The following is an 18,952-nucleotide window of genomic DNA, read 5'->3' as shown; positions in this document are numbered from 1 at the left end:
GATCACTTTACTACTCCACCAACAACATTTTAGTGACCTAGTTTTCCCACATCTCCTCCAACATCATTATTAAAAAGTAATAATTTTGTTTCTTCTTTCTTATTCTTATTCTCTCATTTTCTTTTTCTTCTTATAACCAATATTAATAGTACTATGTCAAACAAAAGTGGTGGCAGGAGACATCTTTATTTCACCCCTAAATTTTTTTGAAAAATATTCCAACTTATCACTATTAGATATGATGGTAGCTATTTACTTTGTAAAGAAAAAGTTCATTTAGTCTCATGTTTCCTACTATTTAAAAAATACGCATTCAAATGGGTGTTTTATTTTGTCAAAAGCTTCTCTGCTTCTATTCATATAATTTTTGTTGATTTTGATATTAAAATGGTTAATTAAGCTTATAGATTTTCCAATATCGAACCAATCTTACATTCTTGGTGTAAATCCAACATGATTATAGTTATTATATATTGTTTTAGCCTAGTACTATTTTATTTAAACATTTGTAGTGATGTTCATTAGGGAGATTGATCGGCAGTTTTCTTTTTTGATTTTTACTCTCCCTGGTTTATGTATCAAGATCATATTTGTGTCACAGAAAGAATTTGGTAGGATCCTTTCTTTAATTATTTTTTTCCAAACAGTTTATATAATCTTGGAATTAAAATATTTTTGAATGTTTGATATAATGCACTTGTATTGCAATCTGGTCCTGAAGTGTTTTTTCTCTTTCAAGTTCATTGTTCAATTTCTTCCTTTGAAATTGAATTGTTTAAATTATTCATTTCTTGTTCTGTTATTTTGGGTATCACATTTTTATAAATATTAATTTATTTCATTTAAGTTGTCAGTTTTATTGGCATAGACTTGGGCAAAACTGTTTCTAATAATAACCTTCATTCTTCACTTGTGAATTCTCCTTTTTCATTTCTGATATTGATAAAAATTAGCTCATGCTAAAAGTGATTCAGTTCTCATCTATATAAACTAAAGTATTTAAATCTGCATAACTTTTACTTGCTGCATTCAGTAAACTGAATACTTGGTGATTTGAATATGAATGCTCTCCTTTATGTTTGGCTAATCCATTTCAGAGTAGATGATTTCCTGCAACATGCTAAAGAAATCAAAATGAAAGCTTTTAAACAAGTGATTCCTTTTAGGAAGTGATAGAAGACTAACGGACTAATAATTTAAATTAGCAGTTGAAACTAGAGCACTTTGGTTTGGTAAACTGGATTGAAAACATCCAAGACTTCCAAGCATACACTGGACATGGAAATAGAATAAGCCAACAATAATCTAGGTAATGGCAATACAGTTTGACAAATTTATCAGCTCATTCCCCTTTGCATGTTTTATTTTTTCTTATTACTGTTCAAGACACCTAATCATGAGACAATATTTCATACTTGAATTTGTATGATTTATATAATTTCAAAATTGCATGGGTTGCCTTGAAATTGGGAACCTGGAAGAGATTAGACAGCAAAAGACTGCAATGTGTCATCAATAATGACTGGCAAGCAAAATATGACATAAAAGGTATTAGCAAAATAGGTGTGACTGATGTGGAGATGGGCCAATCATGAAGCATGAGTGACAGATCCACAAGGACAGCTTGTGATACCGGCAACCTTCCACATGTTGAATAGATCTTCCGTTAAGGTTTTATGGAGAAAGTGAATGGGAATCACACAGGTTAGAGAATCTATAATCTGCATTGGCAGATCATGGGCTCATCAATGTCTTTCTTTGCACCGACTCTCTCCCTCCCCCCCTTCTCTTTCTCTTTCCCACCTCTCCATCCCTCCTTCCCTCCCTTTCTCTCTCTTTCTCCCTTCCTCCATCTCTTCCTCTTTTTGTCTCTCTCTGTCTCTGTCTCTCTCTTTCTCTCAGTCTGTATGTATATAATATTTACATATATTTATATACACACATGCACACTTAAATATGCACATACAATTGTCTAAATTTGTAGTCAGGCATATGTGAATGTTACTACAATATGTTATTTAAGATGAAACAAAGTTATTTCCAGTCTCCAAATCAAGTATCAGGCATTTAAAGGAACTTTGGCTTAGCCAATGTTTATCTGGGTTTTTTTTTTAAACAAAGGAGAAGATTGGTTTTCTTTGAAATTCTGGATACCCAACAAATTAGAAAAATGAGTTGGGGAGGAACCTCCATTTCTCATTCAGAGATTCAACATATACAGCCCTTAAAAGACTTTTTAAGTGCGATTAAATTACTTTTGAGGGGTAACTAGGTGGCACAGTGGATAGAGCATCAGCCCTGAAGTCAGGAGGACCTGAGTTCAAATATGACCTCAGACACTTAATGCTTCCTGGCTGTCTGACCCTGGGCAAGTCACTTAACCCCAATTGCTTGAGAGGGGAAGAAAGTGAGTAAATTAGTTCGGAGTCATTGTAAGGGTTTTCATGACATTTAAAAAATGGCAATTGAAAAGTGTGCTCTTTGCTATACTTCTTTATTTACCATTCCTCAGGAAACATGACTCTTAACCTGAGAAACAGTTTATTTAGGTAAGACCTGAGAGTGAATATGTATAAAAAAAATTATAACTGCAAAGTTGGCAAATGAAGACTTGATTTTTTTTTTCAAAAAATAAGAGATTTTTATCAAGTTATCACTCAGTGTCCTGATTCTATTAATAAATTCAAAATTTATACATGTACCAATCTTCTTAGTAATTGGAACAAAAAACCTCCAAGTCTTTATTTTATTATTATTAAATAAAAAATTCACATACAATTTTGAAATTTATGTGGTGACTTAAGCTTTGTAAAACCCTTTCCTCCCAACAATTCAGACTGTTAAATTTTTTTATCCCCATTTTTATAGATGAGGACACAGAGGCTGTGGAGCTGGGTTTCAATTGGTAGTTTCCTAACTATAAGATGGGAGGTTTTTCCACTATGTTGAGCTGCCTCTTAACTACAGTTGAGGAAACACATAACCTGTTCAGAAGTCTAATGAAGCCTAAGAAGAGTTCACTTTAAAGAAAAGTGCCAAACATCGACAGGAAAGTAATCTCTCTATGAGACTTGACTAATGGGCTTTTGCCAAAAAAGTTTCTTTGACATTATTTGGAAAACATCCTCAAAGGCCCAGAAAATTTTTGGGAAAAGCCCTTCAGCCTGGCAGCCTCTGTCTTCTGCAAGATCACGGCAATGGAGTCGTGACTGAGATGTTCCCCAATGCTGACAGGCCTGACAATCACATTGTCATGAATTAGAATGGCACATGATTAGTCAGCCTCCAAATTAAGCCTGAGAGGCTGGGCCTTCCAACCTTGACTGCTTACAGGCAGCTCTACTTCCAACAACGCCCCCAGTTCTCACTGCCAAGGAACAACACTTGTGTGACTTGTATTTGATTCAAACTTTCCCACTGTGATTTTTTGGAGGTGAAGCAGCAGAGCTTGTGGCTCACAGGGGGCCCTGTGGTGGAGACCAGGAGGAAACCCTCACCTTCCTGTTCTAACTAGAATAATCTGGTGAACCTGCCTTGCAACTGGATTTAAGCCACTGACTCACTGGGCTGGGAGAGGGGCCAAAGGTTCAGGAGGACTCGATGGACACAAAGGGACGGCTCCATTTCTTCCTTGGGGGAGGGAGTGGAGCAGGGAGGGGAAGAAGAAAAGCTTCAGAGGTTTAGGGAGGAGATTGCAATCTGCTGTCCCGTGGTGCCCGCCCGTGCAAAGACATTCTGGGGGTGTTTTCTGAAGGGCCATTTGCTGCTCTGGGAATGATCTACTTCAGCTTTTTCAGATTCTGTAACACAAGGGAGTCTCTCTGCTATGGGCAGAGCCAAGTGTCAGAGGGTTAAGGGACTTTGAAAGAAGCCAGCTTAATTAATATTTTGCCTAATTAATCCTGAACAAGAGCTGAAACCATTTATTCCTCCTAACTTCCACAAGCGTACTGGCACAGCTGAGCTGATATAGTATTGGTATGAGTTTTGAGTTCTGCTTTTATCTCTAATTATATAAGCTTAGATACATCATTTAACCTCTTTTTTGTGACCTAGTTTCTTTCTGTAAAATGGTGATAAGAGTTACCTACCTACCTCATAGAGATAAAGGCATGTATAAACTTTCTGAGATATTTACAGGAGTAACACTGTATCCGATTTCAGAAAACATTTATCAAGTACTATTAACTACAAAAGAATAAAAGTGGGCACTGGGGATCCAAATTTGAAACAAACCAAACCAAGGATCTCATAATCTGATAGGCTTCGAATAAATCCACTGTCAGACAGAATAGCCTTCTTAAACCAATGTCGGATACACAGCTTACCTGAACTGAGTTGAGGTGACAATATCCATTCAGTGGAAATCTGATAACATGCGTTGAGTCGTGATTCCAACCTGCGTTGACTGAATTACACATCACATCCCCAATTTCTGGGAACACCTCTTCTATCAAAGATTTATCTCCACTGAGCGTAATCCTCTCTCCAAGATCTGGGGCAACTCGTACCACTAAGCACTCACAGGGTCTAGAAAAGCGGCCATTTTCTCGATCTTGTTTCCATCTTTCCATCTCCATTAACATGGGCTGAAGCTGAAAGTACTTTGCCTCTTCATATAACAAAGTATAGTCCTGGGAAAGAAGAGAAGGGTTTGGGGAAGAGGTGTTTCATTGTGCTAAACTATAATAAACAGTCTGGCAAATAGAGCATTGAAAAAAAAAACCTGCCTCTGTGTAAAAAAAATTTTTTTGACTTTTGTTGTGCATTTTTTTGACTAGACCTTTTAATGAAATCAACTACATTTTTTTTTCTTACTTGAAGTCTGTAAAGACTGAAATAATTTCATACAATCCAGAGTTAGTCTGCACAAAGTCTGTGCCGTATAATGAAAGGGTCAGTGCCTTTGGGGTAGTTCATTGTCTGCATGGAAGGTAGGAAAACCTGTTTTAGCATGTAAAGAATTTAGAAAAGAGAGATTTTACAGATATATAGATGTGTGTTCTAAGAAAATTCAAAAGTATTAGAATGTATAAAACCAATATATTTGAGGAGAGTTTTCAATTTAAATAATAAGCCCTTTTGTGCATTTTAAGTTTCATTAGACTGACAGAAATATGATTTATGTTCAAACTTTGGAGAAAAACTTATTGTGTAAAGTGAGGCACACCTGTAGGAAGAGAGCTACTTTGCCATTCTTAATGAGCTCCACAGAAAGCCTGTGCCTCTTGCCAACTCAGTGGTGGTGTGGCAAAATAATGAGATCACTCAACTGACAGGTCAGAACAATATCAGGTCTCTTCTCCATGTGAGCACAAGGCAGGCAAACATGTATGGGGAGGGGTGGAGGGAAAGGGGGAAAGGAATTCTCAAGTGTTTGTGAAAAGGAAGCCATTTAGATTTTTTGCATAATTCTGTCTCCTGGAAAAAAAAAAAAAAGATTGATACTGAGTTTAAAAATTCTTCTAGCACACAGGTATTAATTAAAAATCAACACCCCAGGAGAGAAGGCTTATAGAGGCGGAAAAAAGAATGAGAAGGGAGAGGACAAACAAGGTCAATATTGTGTTTGATGGTAGCTATAGCCACAATCATCATGGGGTGGGGGATGAGGGACAGCTTGCCCAGGCATGTTCACGGTGAAAGTTTCCACCTTCTGGCACAGTCCACGCAATGGGCTGGTGCTGCCAGGTGAGGACGATTGAAATCTTTTTGGCCCAAGTGTCGATCATCAAAAAGGCCTTTGTTATTTGGCATAGCAATGCTGTAGTGTAAGGAGGAGCGGATGGAGATGAGTGAACCATTTTTATTTTATTTTCAATTTGCCCTTTTGCTTTTGACTTAACCAGAAGCAGAATTAGCCCCAGGGCATTAAAGGTAAAGTGGAAAGTACCAAAGAGCTCTTTTCCAGAATTCTATTTGCCTGATTTTAAGTCATAAAGTAAGAGTTACATGAAATAAAAAAGTTTTATCAACTAAAAGGTGGAGAAAGGTGTCAGTCTTAAAATGGACATGAATGGTAGCAGTAACTTTTATTTCTTCTCCTGCCCAGTCATTTCTCAACCAAAATACTTTTAATTACTATACCCTTTCTCCAAATGACATGACTTGCAGAACTTTCACCAGTCTGGTTGCCTTTTTTTCTGGACCAATTCAGTTTGTCAGTGTTCCTCTTGAAATAAAGCACCCACAAAATCATTTATAGCAGTATTTTTTTGTGTTAACAAAACCATGGAAGTAAAATGGGTACCTATTATTTGGATAATGGATGAACAAATTGAGGGATATGAATGCATTGAAGTATTACACCCTAAGAAATGATGAAAATGAAGAGTTCAGAATTGAATGAATGAATGCATAAACATTTACTAAGGGTTTATTCTGTTCACAGCACTGGAATATAGATAGAAAAGTAAGCTGACTCTCATTTCCCAAGAGCTCACTTCTATTGGGAGTGACATCACATATAGATTTCAGTTACAAATCAGATAACTGGAAGTGCTGCCCCTCCTGTGCTCTTGGGCTTACCTGCCATTCATAAGATTTGTATGAACTTATGCAGAGAAAACAGAACCAAGAGAACATTTTGCACAAAGACCACAAAAATGTACATGCAACACTGAAAAGCATTGGAACTCTGATCAATGCAAGGACCTAACCTGCCTGCTGCAGATTGACGGTGCCATAAGGCATGGATTAATGGATGGGGCCAATGGTTTTGCATCACTAGAACTTCTCTGTTGGGAAGGGGAAGTGATACAAACCAAAAAACTATCAATAAAACATTTTTAAAAAGTCAACACCCAGGCATGAACAGGATAATGGCACTTGACATTGGGGGCACTGGGGTTGGTAATATTCTAAGCTAAGCCAAGATAAGGCAACAAGCAGGATTCTAAGTCAGGTCCTAGGAGAAAGGGCATCCATTATCTGTCCAGCTGGATCTGTATGAACTTCCTGGAGCCTGGGCTTCCCTGTTTTAGTGACCACTTTCTCTTTTATGATAACAATCAAGTATTGAGCTGGATAAACTCCCTAACTGGAAAAAGATTGTGGGTATAGAAATGGAAAGCCAGAAGTGAAGACACACATTTTTACTAGTTTTTCCTGTTTCTGTGAGATTTAATTTCATGGTGTGGTATGAGGGACTCAGATGCTAGCCCTTTGAAAAGGTCATGTTTTTCTATATAGAATCTTAGGGAAAGAAACCTGGAAGTTCATCCAGCCCTATCTCATATAGGAATCCCATCTTTAATATCCCCAGGAGATGTTCATTCAACATTTTTATTGATGAGAAGCTTATTACTTCTAAATTAAATTCAACAAACATAAGAACCTAAACTATAGTATACTTAAAGTACACACACACACACACACACACACACACACACACATAAATACACTATGCTGAATATCTAGAAAGACAAATAAAACATGATTCCTGCTTTCAAGCTAATGGAGCATCTAAAATATATGTGCTACCCTCACCCCTCCATGTATGTAATGTACCATACACAATGTATCAACAATTAGAAAACAAAATGGAATGTGATAAATGCATAAACACTCAAAATGCTCGGAGAATTTGGAGGCAAGGACACAAGGAAGATCATTTCATTTCTGGATTGCTAAAAATTCTTTCTCATTTTAGGCCAAAGTCTGCTTTCCTTTAACTTTTATCCAATAGTCCTAGTTCTAGTAGTTCTAATCTTGTTTAGCTGATTAGTTGTGTCCACATGATCCCATCTGGGGTTTTCTTGACAGAGATACTGGAGTGGTTTGCCATTTCCTTCTGAGGCTCATTTTAAATTTGAAATAACTAAGGCAGACAGAGTTAAGTGACTTGCCCAGACAGCAAGTGTCTGAGGCTGGATTTGAGATCAGGTCCTCCTGACTCCAGCCTGGCATTCTAAGCAATGCCTCAAATGATGTGGGAGGCTCACATACCTTTCTGTAGCTACACAAAATAAATCTAATCTTTTAATCCTACAATGGCTAATACAATATTGAATAGTAATCATGATAGTGGGCAATCTTGTTTCACTTCTGATTTTACTGGGAAGAGTTCCAGTTTATCCCCATTACATATGATGCTTACTCAAGTGTTTTTATTAGGAATGGATGTTGAATTTTATTAAATGCTTTTTTTTCATCTATTAAGATATATAACTCCTACTTGGTCATAGTGTATTATCCTGGGGATGATTTTCTGTAGTCTTTTTGCTAATATTTTATTTAAGATTTTAGCATCAATATTCATTAGGGAGATTAGTCTATAATTTTCTTTCTCTGTTTTCAGCCTACCTGGTTTAGGTATTAGTTCCATGTCTGTGTCATAAAAGAAATTTGGTACGACTCCTTCAAACCCTAATTTTTCAAATAGTTTATATAACATTGGAGTTAGTTGTTCTTTAAATGTTTAGTAGAATTCACATGTAAATCCATCTGGTCCTGGGGATTTTTTCTTAGGGAGTTGATTAATAGCTTGTTCTATTTCTTTTTTTAAAATGGGACTATTTAACCAATTTACTTCTTCCTCTGTTAATCTGGACAACCTATATTTTTGAAGGTAGTAATCCATTTCATTTAAGTTATCAAATTTATTGGCATAAAGTTGGGCTACTTTGCCACTCCTAATCCAGCCATTCTGGAGAGCAATTTGGAACTATGCTCAAATAGTTATCAAACTGTGCATACCCTTTGATCCAGCAGTGTTTCTACTGGGCTTATATCCCAAGGAGATACTAAAGAAGGGAAAGGGACCAGTATGTGCCAAAATGTTTGTGGCAGCCCTGTTTGTAGTGGCTAGAAGCTGGAAAATGAATGGATGCCCATCAATTGGAGAATGGTTGAGTAAATTGTGGTATATGAACGTTATGGAATATTATTGTTCTGTAAGAAATGACCAGCAGGATGAATACAGAGAGGACTGGCGAGACTTACATGAACTGATGCTAAGTGAAGTGAGCAGAACCAGGAGATCATTATATACCTCAACAACCATACTGTATGAGGATGTATTCTGATGGAAGTGGATCTCTTCAATAAAGAGATCTAATTCAGTTTCAATTGATCAGTGATAGACAGAAGCAGCTACACCCAAAGAAAGCACACTGGGAAATGAACATAAACTCCTTGTGTTTTTGTTTTTCTTCCCGGGTTATTTATACCTTTTGAATCCAATTCTCCCTGTGCAACAAGAGAACTGTTTGGTTCTGCACACATATACTGTACCTAGGATATACTCTAACCTATTTAACATGTAAAGGACTGCTTGCCATCTGGGGGAGGGGGTGGAGGGAGGGAGGGGAAAAATTGGAACAGAAGTGAGTGCAAGGGATAATGTAAAAAAATTACCCTGGCATGGGTTCTGTCAATAAAATGTTATTTTTTAAAAAATGAATTAAAAAAAAAGAACTCTTGATGAAAAATGTTATCTACCTTGAAAAAAAAAATTAGTGGCAAATTCTTCCTTTTCATTTTTAAGACTAACAATTTGATTTTCCTCTTTCCTTTTTCTAATCAAATTTACCAAGGGTTTATCTATTTTGTTGATTTTTTCTTAGTTTTATTCATTAATTCAATAGTTTTCTTACTTTCAATTTTATTTTTAGAATTTCAAGTTTAGTGTTTGATTGGGGGTTTTAAATTTGCTCTTTTTCTAGGTTTTTTAGTTGCAAGCCTAATTCACTTATTTTTTCTTTCTCTGTTTTATGTAAGTAGGCCTCTAGAGATATAAAATTTTCCCTTATTACCAAAAAAGCTTTAATAATAAAAAAAGAAACATACTATACTATATAATATGACCCTGGGGACAGTGCTCTCCGCCCATATCTAAGACCCTAAGTTGTAGAACAGTAGTGAACCCATTTTGTAGAAACAGTTTTCTCAGTAGGCTCTCCCTAAACCAATAAAATAACAGATACAGTCTAAAAAAATTTAATGTAATAGAATATCATGATGTCATAAATAATTGTATGGGATAATATGTGAAATCAGTTGATCTAGAAGGGACCAACATTGATTATAATAACTATGTTACAACTAATTGCATATATCAAAGGTCTTTGTCTCCCAGTAACAGCAGTATGTGGGATAAGTTCAGGGAATCTCTGATCTCTAGCCTTCTTGTATATGCTTTGTTTTTCACATGTTTTTATCATTAGAATGTAAACTTCTTGGAAGCAGGGTCTGTTTTAGTCTTTCTTTGTATCCCTGCTCAGCCCCAGCACAAAGAAAAATCACTGCCTTCAGGGACAAGTGATTTTGTCATTGTGGGAAATTCTTCTGCTGATACAGACTCCAATTCATGTCACTCAAGTAAGTCTTTGGGAGCTTTCTGAGGTTTAGAGAAGTTGGAGAGCTAGTAAGTGACAGAGATGGAATATGAGTACTGAATTTGGGTATAATATTCTAATCTAGCCATTATATCATTTTCCTTTCTCAGTACAATTACATAAAAAGATAAGAAAGAAAGAAGAAAGGAAAAGAAGCCAAAAGTAGTGGCACTTTGGGGAGGCTTGGCAAGGAATCATATTGATTAAGTATTTGTAAATTTGTTTGGTTCTGTTTTTTTAGAAAAGGTTAAAAGTCTTATGGATGATTTTACCCTTTTACTTACACACACACACACACACACACACACACACACACACACACACACACACGTTTGATTTTTTGTTGACAGTTATTGATAAGTTTTTCATGGAAATGAGTCTATAAAACAGAAATATGTTTAAAGTGATTGTATATGTATAACCTATATCAGATTGCTTGCTGTTTTGAGGATGGAAAAAAGGGAGGGAGAAAAAAATTGGAACTCAAAATCTTAGAAAAATCAATATTGAAAACTATCTTTACATGTAATTGAAAAAATAAAATACTATTCAGATTTTTTTTTAAAGGGAAAAAAAAAAGAAAAATGAGCCATTTGTCATGATTTGCTCTTAGAGAACCCATAGCATCTCCTAGGCAATGGGGAAGGAGTCAGTAAAGATGTGAGTTCTGAAATTTCAATATGAAGATGGAATCAGATGGGTTTCCCTCCACCCTGCTGTCATATGTTGACATTATTCTAGTCTCCCAAATCAATGGCTTCTCTCTCTTCTTAGTTTATTTAAATTGCTGGGAAGACTGTAAAAATAAAATCTCATTTTCATAACTGTGACACTTTGGAAGCCTCCATTCCTTAGGACATTAAGTCTAGCATTCACCATTATTATAGTTATCACTTCTCTATCATGTTCATCCTTGGTTAGTTAACTTGCACCATTTTCTAAACACATTGTTCAAATTAGAGTTTTATTAAAGAAATTCCCTGTATAGCCACATTGGTTTCTTTAGATGGCTGTCCTACTTCTTCTTCTTGAGGATCATCTGTGATTATATTATTAGAATTTCATTTTTAGAGCTTTCCTTTACTGAGTCATGTTTTTTGGTCATGAGATGATACACATTATTCCTTTGGACTTTTGAAAATATGTTTCCTCAGAATCCTAGGTACAACTACTTCTTTCCAAGGATCCAGCTCCTATTACATCACTGACTAGTTCTTTCTCCTTTCTGATTAAAATTAAGTCTGACTTAGCAGTGCCCCTTCTTGTTTCTCCTAACTTCTGAGAAGTGAGATAGTCCATGAGATTAAGCAAACAATTTATTAGAAAGCCTGACTTAGCAGGAGATTTCCAACAGATGTTTTTTGTGGCTAATCAGATATTCTTCTATTATCTTTACCCTAAAAGTTTACTACCCCTTTGAACTTCGCACACTTGAAGTGTACTCTGTCCCTGTGTTCCCTTCTACTAATTGGGTAGTTCCAACTTCCACAATTTCCATTAAAATTTTTTAAATTCAATTTTTTTATTTTGAGATTTCACTTTCCTCCCTTCCCCTATGTAGATAAAGCAAGAAAAACAAAACACATTACAGATATGTATAATCAAGTAAAACAAATTCCCACATTGAACATGTCCAAAAAAAGCCTCAATTTGTATTCTCTACATCACCTCTCTGTGAAGGTGGGTAGCATATTTCCTCAAGAGCCTTCTGCACTCCTGTTCTTTGTTGATCAAAGTTCTAAAATCTTTCAAAGTTATTTGTCTTTACAATGTCAAATTTATTATTGCATAAATTACAGAACTGTCATTTTAAGGAAAATATCCAAGTCAGCCACGTCTTTATTCTTTATGTTTCACTCCAGAGAACAGGTATTTCCCTTCTTGCCTCCTGCTTCTACTCCCTCCCTTTCTATCATCCCCTTTCAGCTTCTTTTTATGTGCTGTCTTCATTAGAAGAATGTAAGATTGTCCTTTCTGCTTGTATTTGTAGTCCAAGCACTTAGCACAGAGTTTGGAATATATTATTTGCTTAACAAATGCTAATTGATTTGGCCATAATCTCTATCTGTTCCTTTATCCAATTAAAGACTATGATGTTATTCTGAACATACATGTAATCACTGAATCTCAGTTCACTTCACACCTGGATATTTTAATATGAAGACCAGAGAATATATTAATCCTAAAGCAAGGATTCTTAACCTTTTTTTTCTGTTATGTAATCTTTTCTGGTAAAGCTTTTGGATACTTTCTTAGGATTACTGTGTGTAAATGCATTAAAAAACAATTTATTGGATTGCAAAAGAAAACCAACTATATATGAAATACAGTTGTCAAAATGTTAAAAAAAAAAAAAAATTCATGGACCCCCGGTTGAAAACTCCTAGTCTAGAGTATTATTTTTCAAAATGAAGTCTTGGTTCTATTATAGTTAAGGTAGGGCTCATAAAGGAAAAAAACAAAAAAAGAAAAAACAAAACAAAACAAACAACCCCCCCAAAACAAAAAACAAAAAACAAGTACTTAGAAGGATTAAGAACTTAAAAGAATAAAATAATTAAGTAGAAAATACTAAGGAAAAAGAGGGGGAAATATGAAATTTACTTACATTCTAGATATCTATATAGAAAAGTTTGGGAATGAATAGTCTTCAAAGACATTTCCAAATTTTCCAAAGATATTTAATGGTTAAAAAAAAAGAACAAATAATGATTGCTTAAATTGTACCTTTGAAGATTATTCAGATTGCTAATTAGGAATTTGGCTCAGGTATAAATTTTACAGAAACAAAATATGAAGGGACAATGGATGATTTATAGACAACAGACATTGTATTTTACAGATTTAATGCACTTAATAAATTATTATAATATTAAATATAAAGAAATCAAAGTAGGTAATAAAAAACCTCCCTTTTTGCCACACCCCAGCATAACATAATCCTTTCACACCCCAAATTCCTTGTCCCTTTGTCAATGTCAGGAGGCAATGAGTGACAAGGAGAAAGTACTTCTTATAATGTTTAACAGGGAAGGGTGAAAAATAAGATATACTTTTTTTTTTCTGAACTCAAAACTATCTTAATTATCCAAGAAATATTACTCTCTCAGCTACTTTTGTTTAGTGGCCTAGAATTTTTCTCATTCTCAATTGATCCTTCTGGAAGTATTCAACTTCATCATCATCATCATCAGCAGCAGCATAAGTATTTTTATAGTGTTTTAAAGTATGCATAGCAATATACGTAAGTTATCTCATTTGATTCTGGGAGATGAGTGCTATTATTATACCCATTTTATAGCCGAGGAAATAAGAGAGCTTAAATGACTTGTCCAGAGTCATCCAGCTAATAAACATGTGAGGTAACATTTGAATGTAGTTCTTCCAGATTGTTGCACCAGACAGCAGGCAAAAGATATATTGTAATTTAATGCTATTAACTCATAGTCAAGAAGAAAACTATTTCAAGGATTAGGTTTTATGTTATTTAAAAATAAAACAAAACATAGGCTATAGATAAATTCTAAGCCAACTTAAAAGATGTCTGTACAAAGAAAGAGTGAATAATGGTCTAGAAAGGCCTTAGAATAGGGCTCTTATATCTGGATGAGGAGGTCTTACATATAAACAGATAATCTGGATTCTAAAAATCTCCAGATAGAGAAAGTCCTCTGGGGAAATGTTTTCTTTCCAAGGCTTAACTATTATCAGCAAGTTCCCCTTAGACAATATCTAATTTAAATTCTCCTTTGTAACTTAAATTCACTTCTTCTTATTCACTTTTGAGTAAAAAAAAGAGATAAGACCTTCCAGTAAATAACTTCATAATGCTAAAGGTTTCTTTTAGCCTTCTGTTCAAGGTACATAATTCCTATTTATTTTATCTCCTTGTAGAACCTATTTTATTACCTGAAATTACCTTATGGGCCACTAGATACCACGTTTTCCATATTTTTCTTAGGTCTACAGAGTTCTAAATAGTAATAAACAAGTCTAGTGTTAAATTTACATCAACTAGTCTCTCCATTCTTTCTACCTCTTCTTCAATATCAGCAGGTAAAATGGCTCTTCTGAGCAATACCAAAGCCTCTACATGTGTCCTTAAACCCAGTTCTTCTCACCTCTAGAATTTTATCTTTTGCCCATCTTCTCCCTCTTAATTTTTAATCTCTCCATATGCATCTTTTGTCCACAAACATACTCAGATTTCTCCAACCTTAAAAAAAATGTCTCAAGCTATCACTTCATATCCCACCCCTTTTCATGGATAAACACCTAGAAAAAAGTCTCTAAACTCATATTTTCATCTTTCACTCTTTACCCTTTGAAATCTGACTTCTCCCTCTTCTTCCACACAACTCATTCCGAAGGTCATCAATGATTTACATTTCACAGGGCTCATCTTTTTATTTCGAATCCTTCTGCAGCATCTGACCAAGCTTTCTTGTTCTGTATTCTCTTCTCCTCTTGTGGTTCTCATCTCATGTTAAAACGAAAACTTTTCTCTTTGATATTGAGAGCTTCATGGTATGGTCCCAGGCTCTTTTCAGCCTGGTTACATAGTACTCCTCCTCACACTTTTCTGCCCTATCTGTTGTTCCCAAGTCCCACACTTGTGCTTTTGTACAATGCTCTCCTATGCCTGCAATCAAAACTCATCTCCATATGTCCTTCAAAGGATCTTTTCTGATTGCCCCAGTTGTCAAAATCACTTTGTGGTAATGTTTTGGGTACCGAAGCCTCACCATGGTGCTCTTCATGCTGAAGGACTGTCTTACAGGAAAGATAGCATGTGATAAGCCCCTTTGGTATTTCAGTAACCAAACCTGCTGAGATATAGTCTATATCTAGCCTGCCTTATATTGAATATGCAAAATAAAAAATATTTTGGGTTCTAATGTGCTTTCTTTTCCTGTCCTAAATGTGGTGGTCTATATTTAACATAGCTTGGCTTCATTTTTGACAACCTGTGGGAGTATCTCTGAATTCTAATTCAGTTGTCCAAGTCACAGGACTGATGGCTCTTAGTCATCCCCAAACTTAATCATTTGATTTAATTCAGTCAACATTTATTTAATTCATAGTATGTGCAAAATGCTGGGCTCTGCTCTGGGGATAAAAAGTTAAAAAAATGAAGTAGGCAGGGTTGCCTCCAAGGGGCTTAGAGAATTTCTTATCAATTCTGAAGGGTTCTAAATTTACTGTTGGAAGGTGAGGCAGAACTTTGTGGTTGGTGATGGACTTGGAGGCAGGAAGACAAATCCTACTTTAGACACTTAATAGTTGCATTAGCCTAGTAAGCCACTTTACCGGAATCTCAGTGTCCTTGGCTGTCAAAATGATGATAATGAGGATACCTATTTTCCCCTCTGTGAGGACCAAATGATAGTAATGTATGTAAAGTAACTTGCAAAAGTTACTACTTAAATGTCGACTATAATTAAATCTACTCCTAAATAAATTAAAAATATGAAATTTAAAAATTTTCCTGTCACCATTTCAAAACACATCATAGATCTTTATTATCTGTAGTTTAATACAGAAATCTCACCTTAAAATCATCCGGAATGAGTAGTTTTGATGTTCGTAGAAAATTTAGTATATATCTGAACATCTGTCCATCTCTGTCAATGAAATAATGTTGTTTCAGACTGTCCAAAACAATTGGCTCCGTGCCATCAAAAAGTCTTCCAATTCTGTGGTGGAAAAGAGTGAATGAACAAAGAGGTTAGAATTACAATCAATATTCCATTCAGCCAATGAGCCTGAAAGCCACAGATTTCTAAAAAAGGGAGGAAAGGTCAGATGGGGGAACAGCCTTAGTTGCCTTGCCTCTGAAATACATAGTGCCTGCATGTCCCTCAACAAAGCAGTTACATCTCTAGCTACCCTCAAGCAAATGTCAGTACCCAGGTTGTAGAGGAGGGGCTGATATGGAGAAAGCTGATTGGTAGAAGGAGTTTTCTTATTAGGGAGGAATGAAATCTGTGTGGGTAAAATCAGGAATCCAGACCTCTCCCCTCCTTCCCCTCAAAAAAAAAAAAAAAAAAAGTTCAGGTGATCACAGAGCTCGGCTTGACATATAAGCAGTTACAGTAAGAGAGTCATGAAGGTCTGTATTAAGGAGACAACTTTATAACACTCAGAAGCAAGAACCCTGGCTGCAAGCTTCCACTTTTAAAGAGAACATTCAGATGGCTTTTGTGACAAGGTGCTGCTTCAGCACTGGAGAAAATACGACTTCAAAAAGCCTGCTGAAGAATTGTTTGAATTATTTTTTTATTGCTATATGAACAATTTATTTTCATCCAACATTTAAATGCCTGTTATATTTGTTAGATACTAGAGAACACAAAGATGAAAAATGACAAAGTTCTTATTCTTAAGAAGATATATCCAAAGAACTACAATGCAAAGCAAAGCAGAATGTGAAAGGGGGCACTGAGATCCAGAAAAGGGGTTGTAGGAAATCATAAGGAAGATTAGTCATAAGAGGTAAGAGTGAATACTTTTAGTATAGGGGGATCAGAAAAGGCTTCAAAAGAATTAAATTGGACCTTAAAGAAAGAAAAGGATTTTGATAGATGGATAGGTAAGAGTATATTCCTAACAAAATGAGCAAGAAAGGCAGGCAAGATTAGTGAACCTCAATTAACCCAGACTAGTTAAAACGTTAATGCAGGAAGAAGAATTTCTTGTCTTTAGGAAATTTGCTTCCAGTGTAAGGACAAAGGACAAAGTAATGTCTGATGGCTATCCTCTACATTCAACATTTTTTTTTTTTAAAGGAAGAAAAATAAAAATTTCTGGCATAAAGGAATCTTGTCCAGGTTTGAAACACTAACTTGAATTAGAGGTGATGGCAGGAAAACATTTAATGAGTCATTAAAAAATTCTCCAGGAGATGCCAAGTACTAAAGGCATGATTATTTTAATGGAATTCAAGGAACCTGATCCATACCAAGATGGGAACTGCTGCAGGTCATTTTGCTTTTCTTTTCTTTCTCCTCCCCTCCCTCCCCTCCTCCCCCCAATTTATTGGGACAGGGAAGGGAATAAGCATTTACATAGTGCTTACTATATGCAAGGCACTGTGCTAAGATAAGCACTTTACAAATATTATCTCATTTCATCTAAATAAAGAAGAATTTTAGTGATAAGGTTAACTTGTCTGTCTTGAACTTTTTATACATTGTGACTACATTACTTTACAGAACAATATCATTCGAACTTCATTTAAGAAATCAAGGGAAAAATACCCCTCTTCTAGCAAACTGGACATAGATGAAATTTGACATCAGAATTGAAGTGAGAGAAAAAAAGCAAAGAAAAAGTAGGAGGTAAATATAGATGGATGCCACATGTCATGAAAAGGTTGGTTGAGATTATAAATTATAGAACAATTGTTTTTGCTGAAAAAAGATCTAGAAGTAGCAGATGGAGATAACAGAAATTGCAAGTGAAAAGCAAAATCAGTAAGTATAATAAAAGATAACAAGCTGATTACAGGGATTTGCTATTACCTGTCTGATCAGAAACCACAACAAGAAAAGTTTTATTATTTATTTCATGCCAGCAAAGTACTCTGTGCTATTAAAGGCGGAGAAGATGACATGGGTCTTACCCTAGGGCTTTATTTGATCAATTAAACAGATAAAAGGTCCCCAGCTGACAGATTTACTTGGTAAAGGTAAATCAGTGGCAATTTTGGCAGGGGGAAAGCGGAAAAAAACTTTTGTTAGGGGAACATAACTGAACAGTTCTAGAAAGGAAGGGCATGAATAGAAAGTATGATGGCCAGAAGATGAAAGTCTCCAGGCACCCTGGCAGGACAGAAGAAGGGGCATCCTGTAACAGCCAACTGGGCTATGTAAAGAACACCGAGTCAAAGAACATTTAGGAGAAAAATAACAATGTGAAAGGAAGATGGTGCTAGCAATGGCAGTACTAGATCAAAAAAGAGAGATCATAAAAACAAAGATTATAGTACCTGGTATTCTCAAACAATGCTCACTCACTTATTCAACAAATCTTTATAAAATAAAGATACTGCTACCTGCCAGATACTGTGGTAGGAAAGCAGGGGTGGGATGCCGTGGTGGTGGGAGGGGGCAGGAGAAAAAAAAATTATTAATAGTAAGGAAGGTCTGGGAAGCACTTTACAAATATCATCTCATTTGTTCTTCACAATAACCCTGTGATATAGGTGCTGGTATTATCCCCATTTTCCAGATGAGGAGACTGAGGTTCTGAGAAATGACTGACACAGGGATGCCCATCTTAAGCTAGATTTGGAACCACGTCTTTGGGCTACATATACCAAGCTTAATCCATTTTCCTGGTTATGCTACTTGTCAAGCAGGAAGGCTCTGAACTGAGGAAATGAATAGCTTAAATTGCCAAAAATTACACAAGTGAAACTATGGTAATATTTCAGTCTTTTGGATGGGTAGTACAATTTGAGTAAATGATAGACTGGAGAATTTCAAGTCAATTAAATGGATAAAATTACAAAGTTGAGGTGGCTCTAATTATTGAAACATGTGAGAAGTATAAGAAATCAAATGGCAGAAACTTTTTAGCTCTTGCTCTTGAAGGGCACCTCAAGTTGAACA

The 18,952-nt window shown here is 35.7% G+C and overlaps 1 protein-coding gene across 4 annotated transcripts in view; it reads right to left on the bottom strand.

Annotated features, from left to right (window-relative positions):
* Window positions 1–18,952, bottom strand: part of KCTD1 (potassium channel tetramerization domain containing 1) — a 246,423-nt gene that overhangs the window by 4,166 nt on the left and 223,305 nt on the right. For all 4 annotated transcript variants that reach the window (XM_051970309.1, XM_051970311.1, XM_051970310.1 and 1 more), the window contains exons 3-4: window positions 15,889–16,033; window positions 4,329–4,634 (exon numbers count right to left, since the gene is read on the bottom strand). In XM_051970309.1, the coding sequence (XP_051826269.1) occupies window positions 4,329–4,634; window positions 15,889–16,033 (451 nt within the window). The remainder of the gene's footprint in view (window positions 1–4,328; window positions 4,635–15,888; window positions 16,034–18,952) is intronic.

Source organism: Antechinus flavipes, chromosome 1 (assembly GCF_016432865.1).
Source record: "Antechinus flavipes isolate AdamAnt ecotype Samford, QLD, Australia chromosome 1, AdamAnt_v2, whole genome shotgun sequence".
Taxonomy (NCBI): domain Eukaryota; kingdom Metazoa; phylum Chordata; class Mammalia; order Dasyuromorphia; family Dasyuridae; genus Antechinus; species Antechinus flavipes.
Note: the sequence above shows the minus strand (reverse complement) of the source record. Positions and strands in the feature narration are given on the sequence as shown.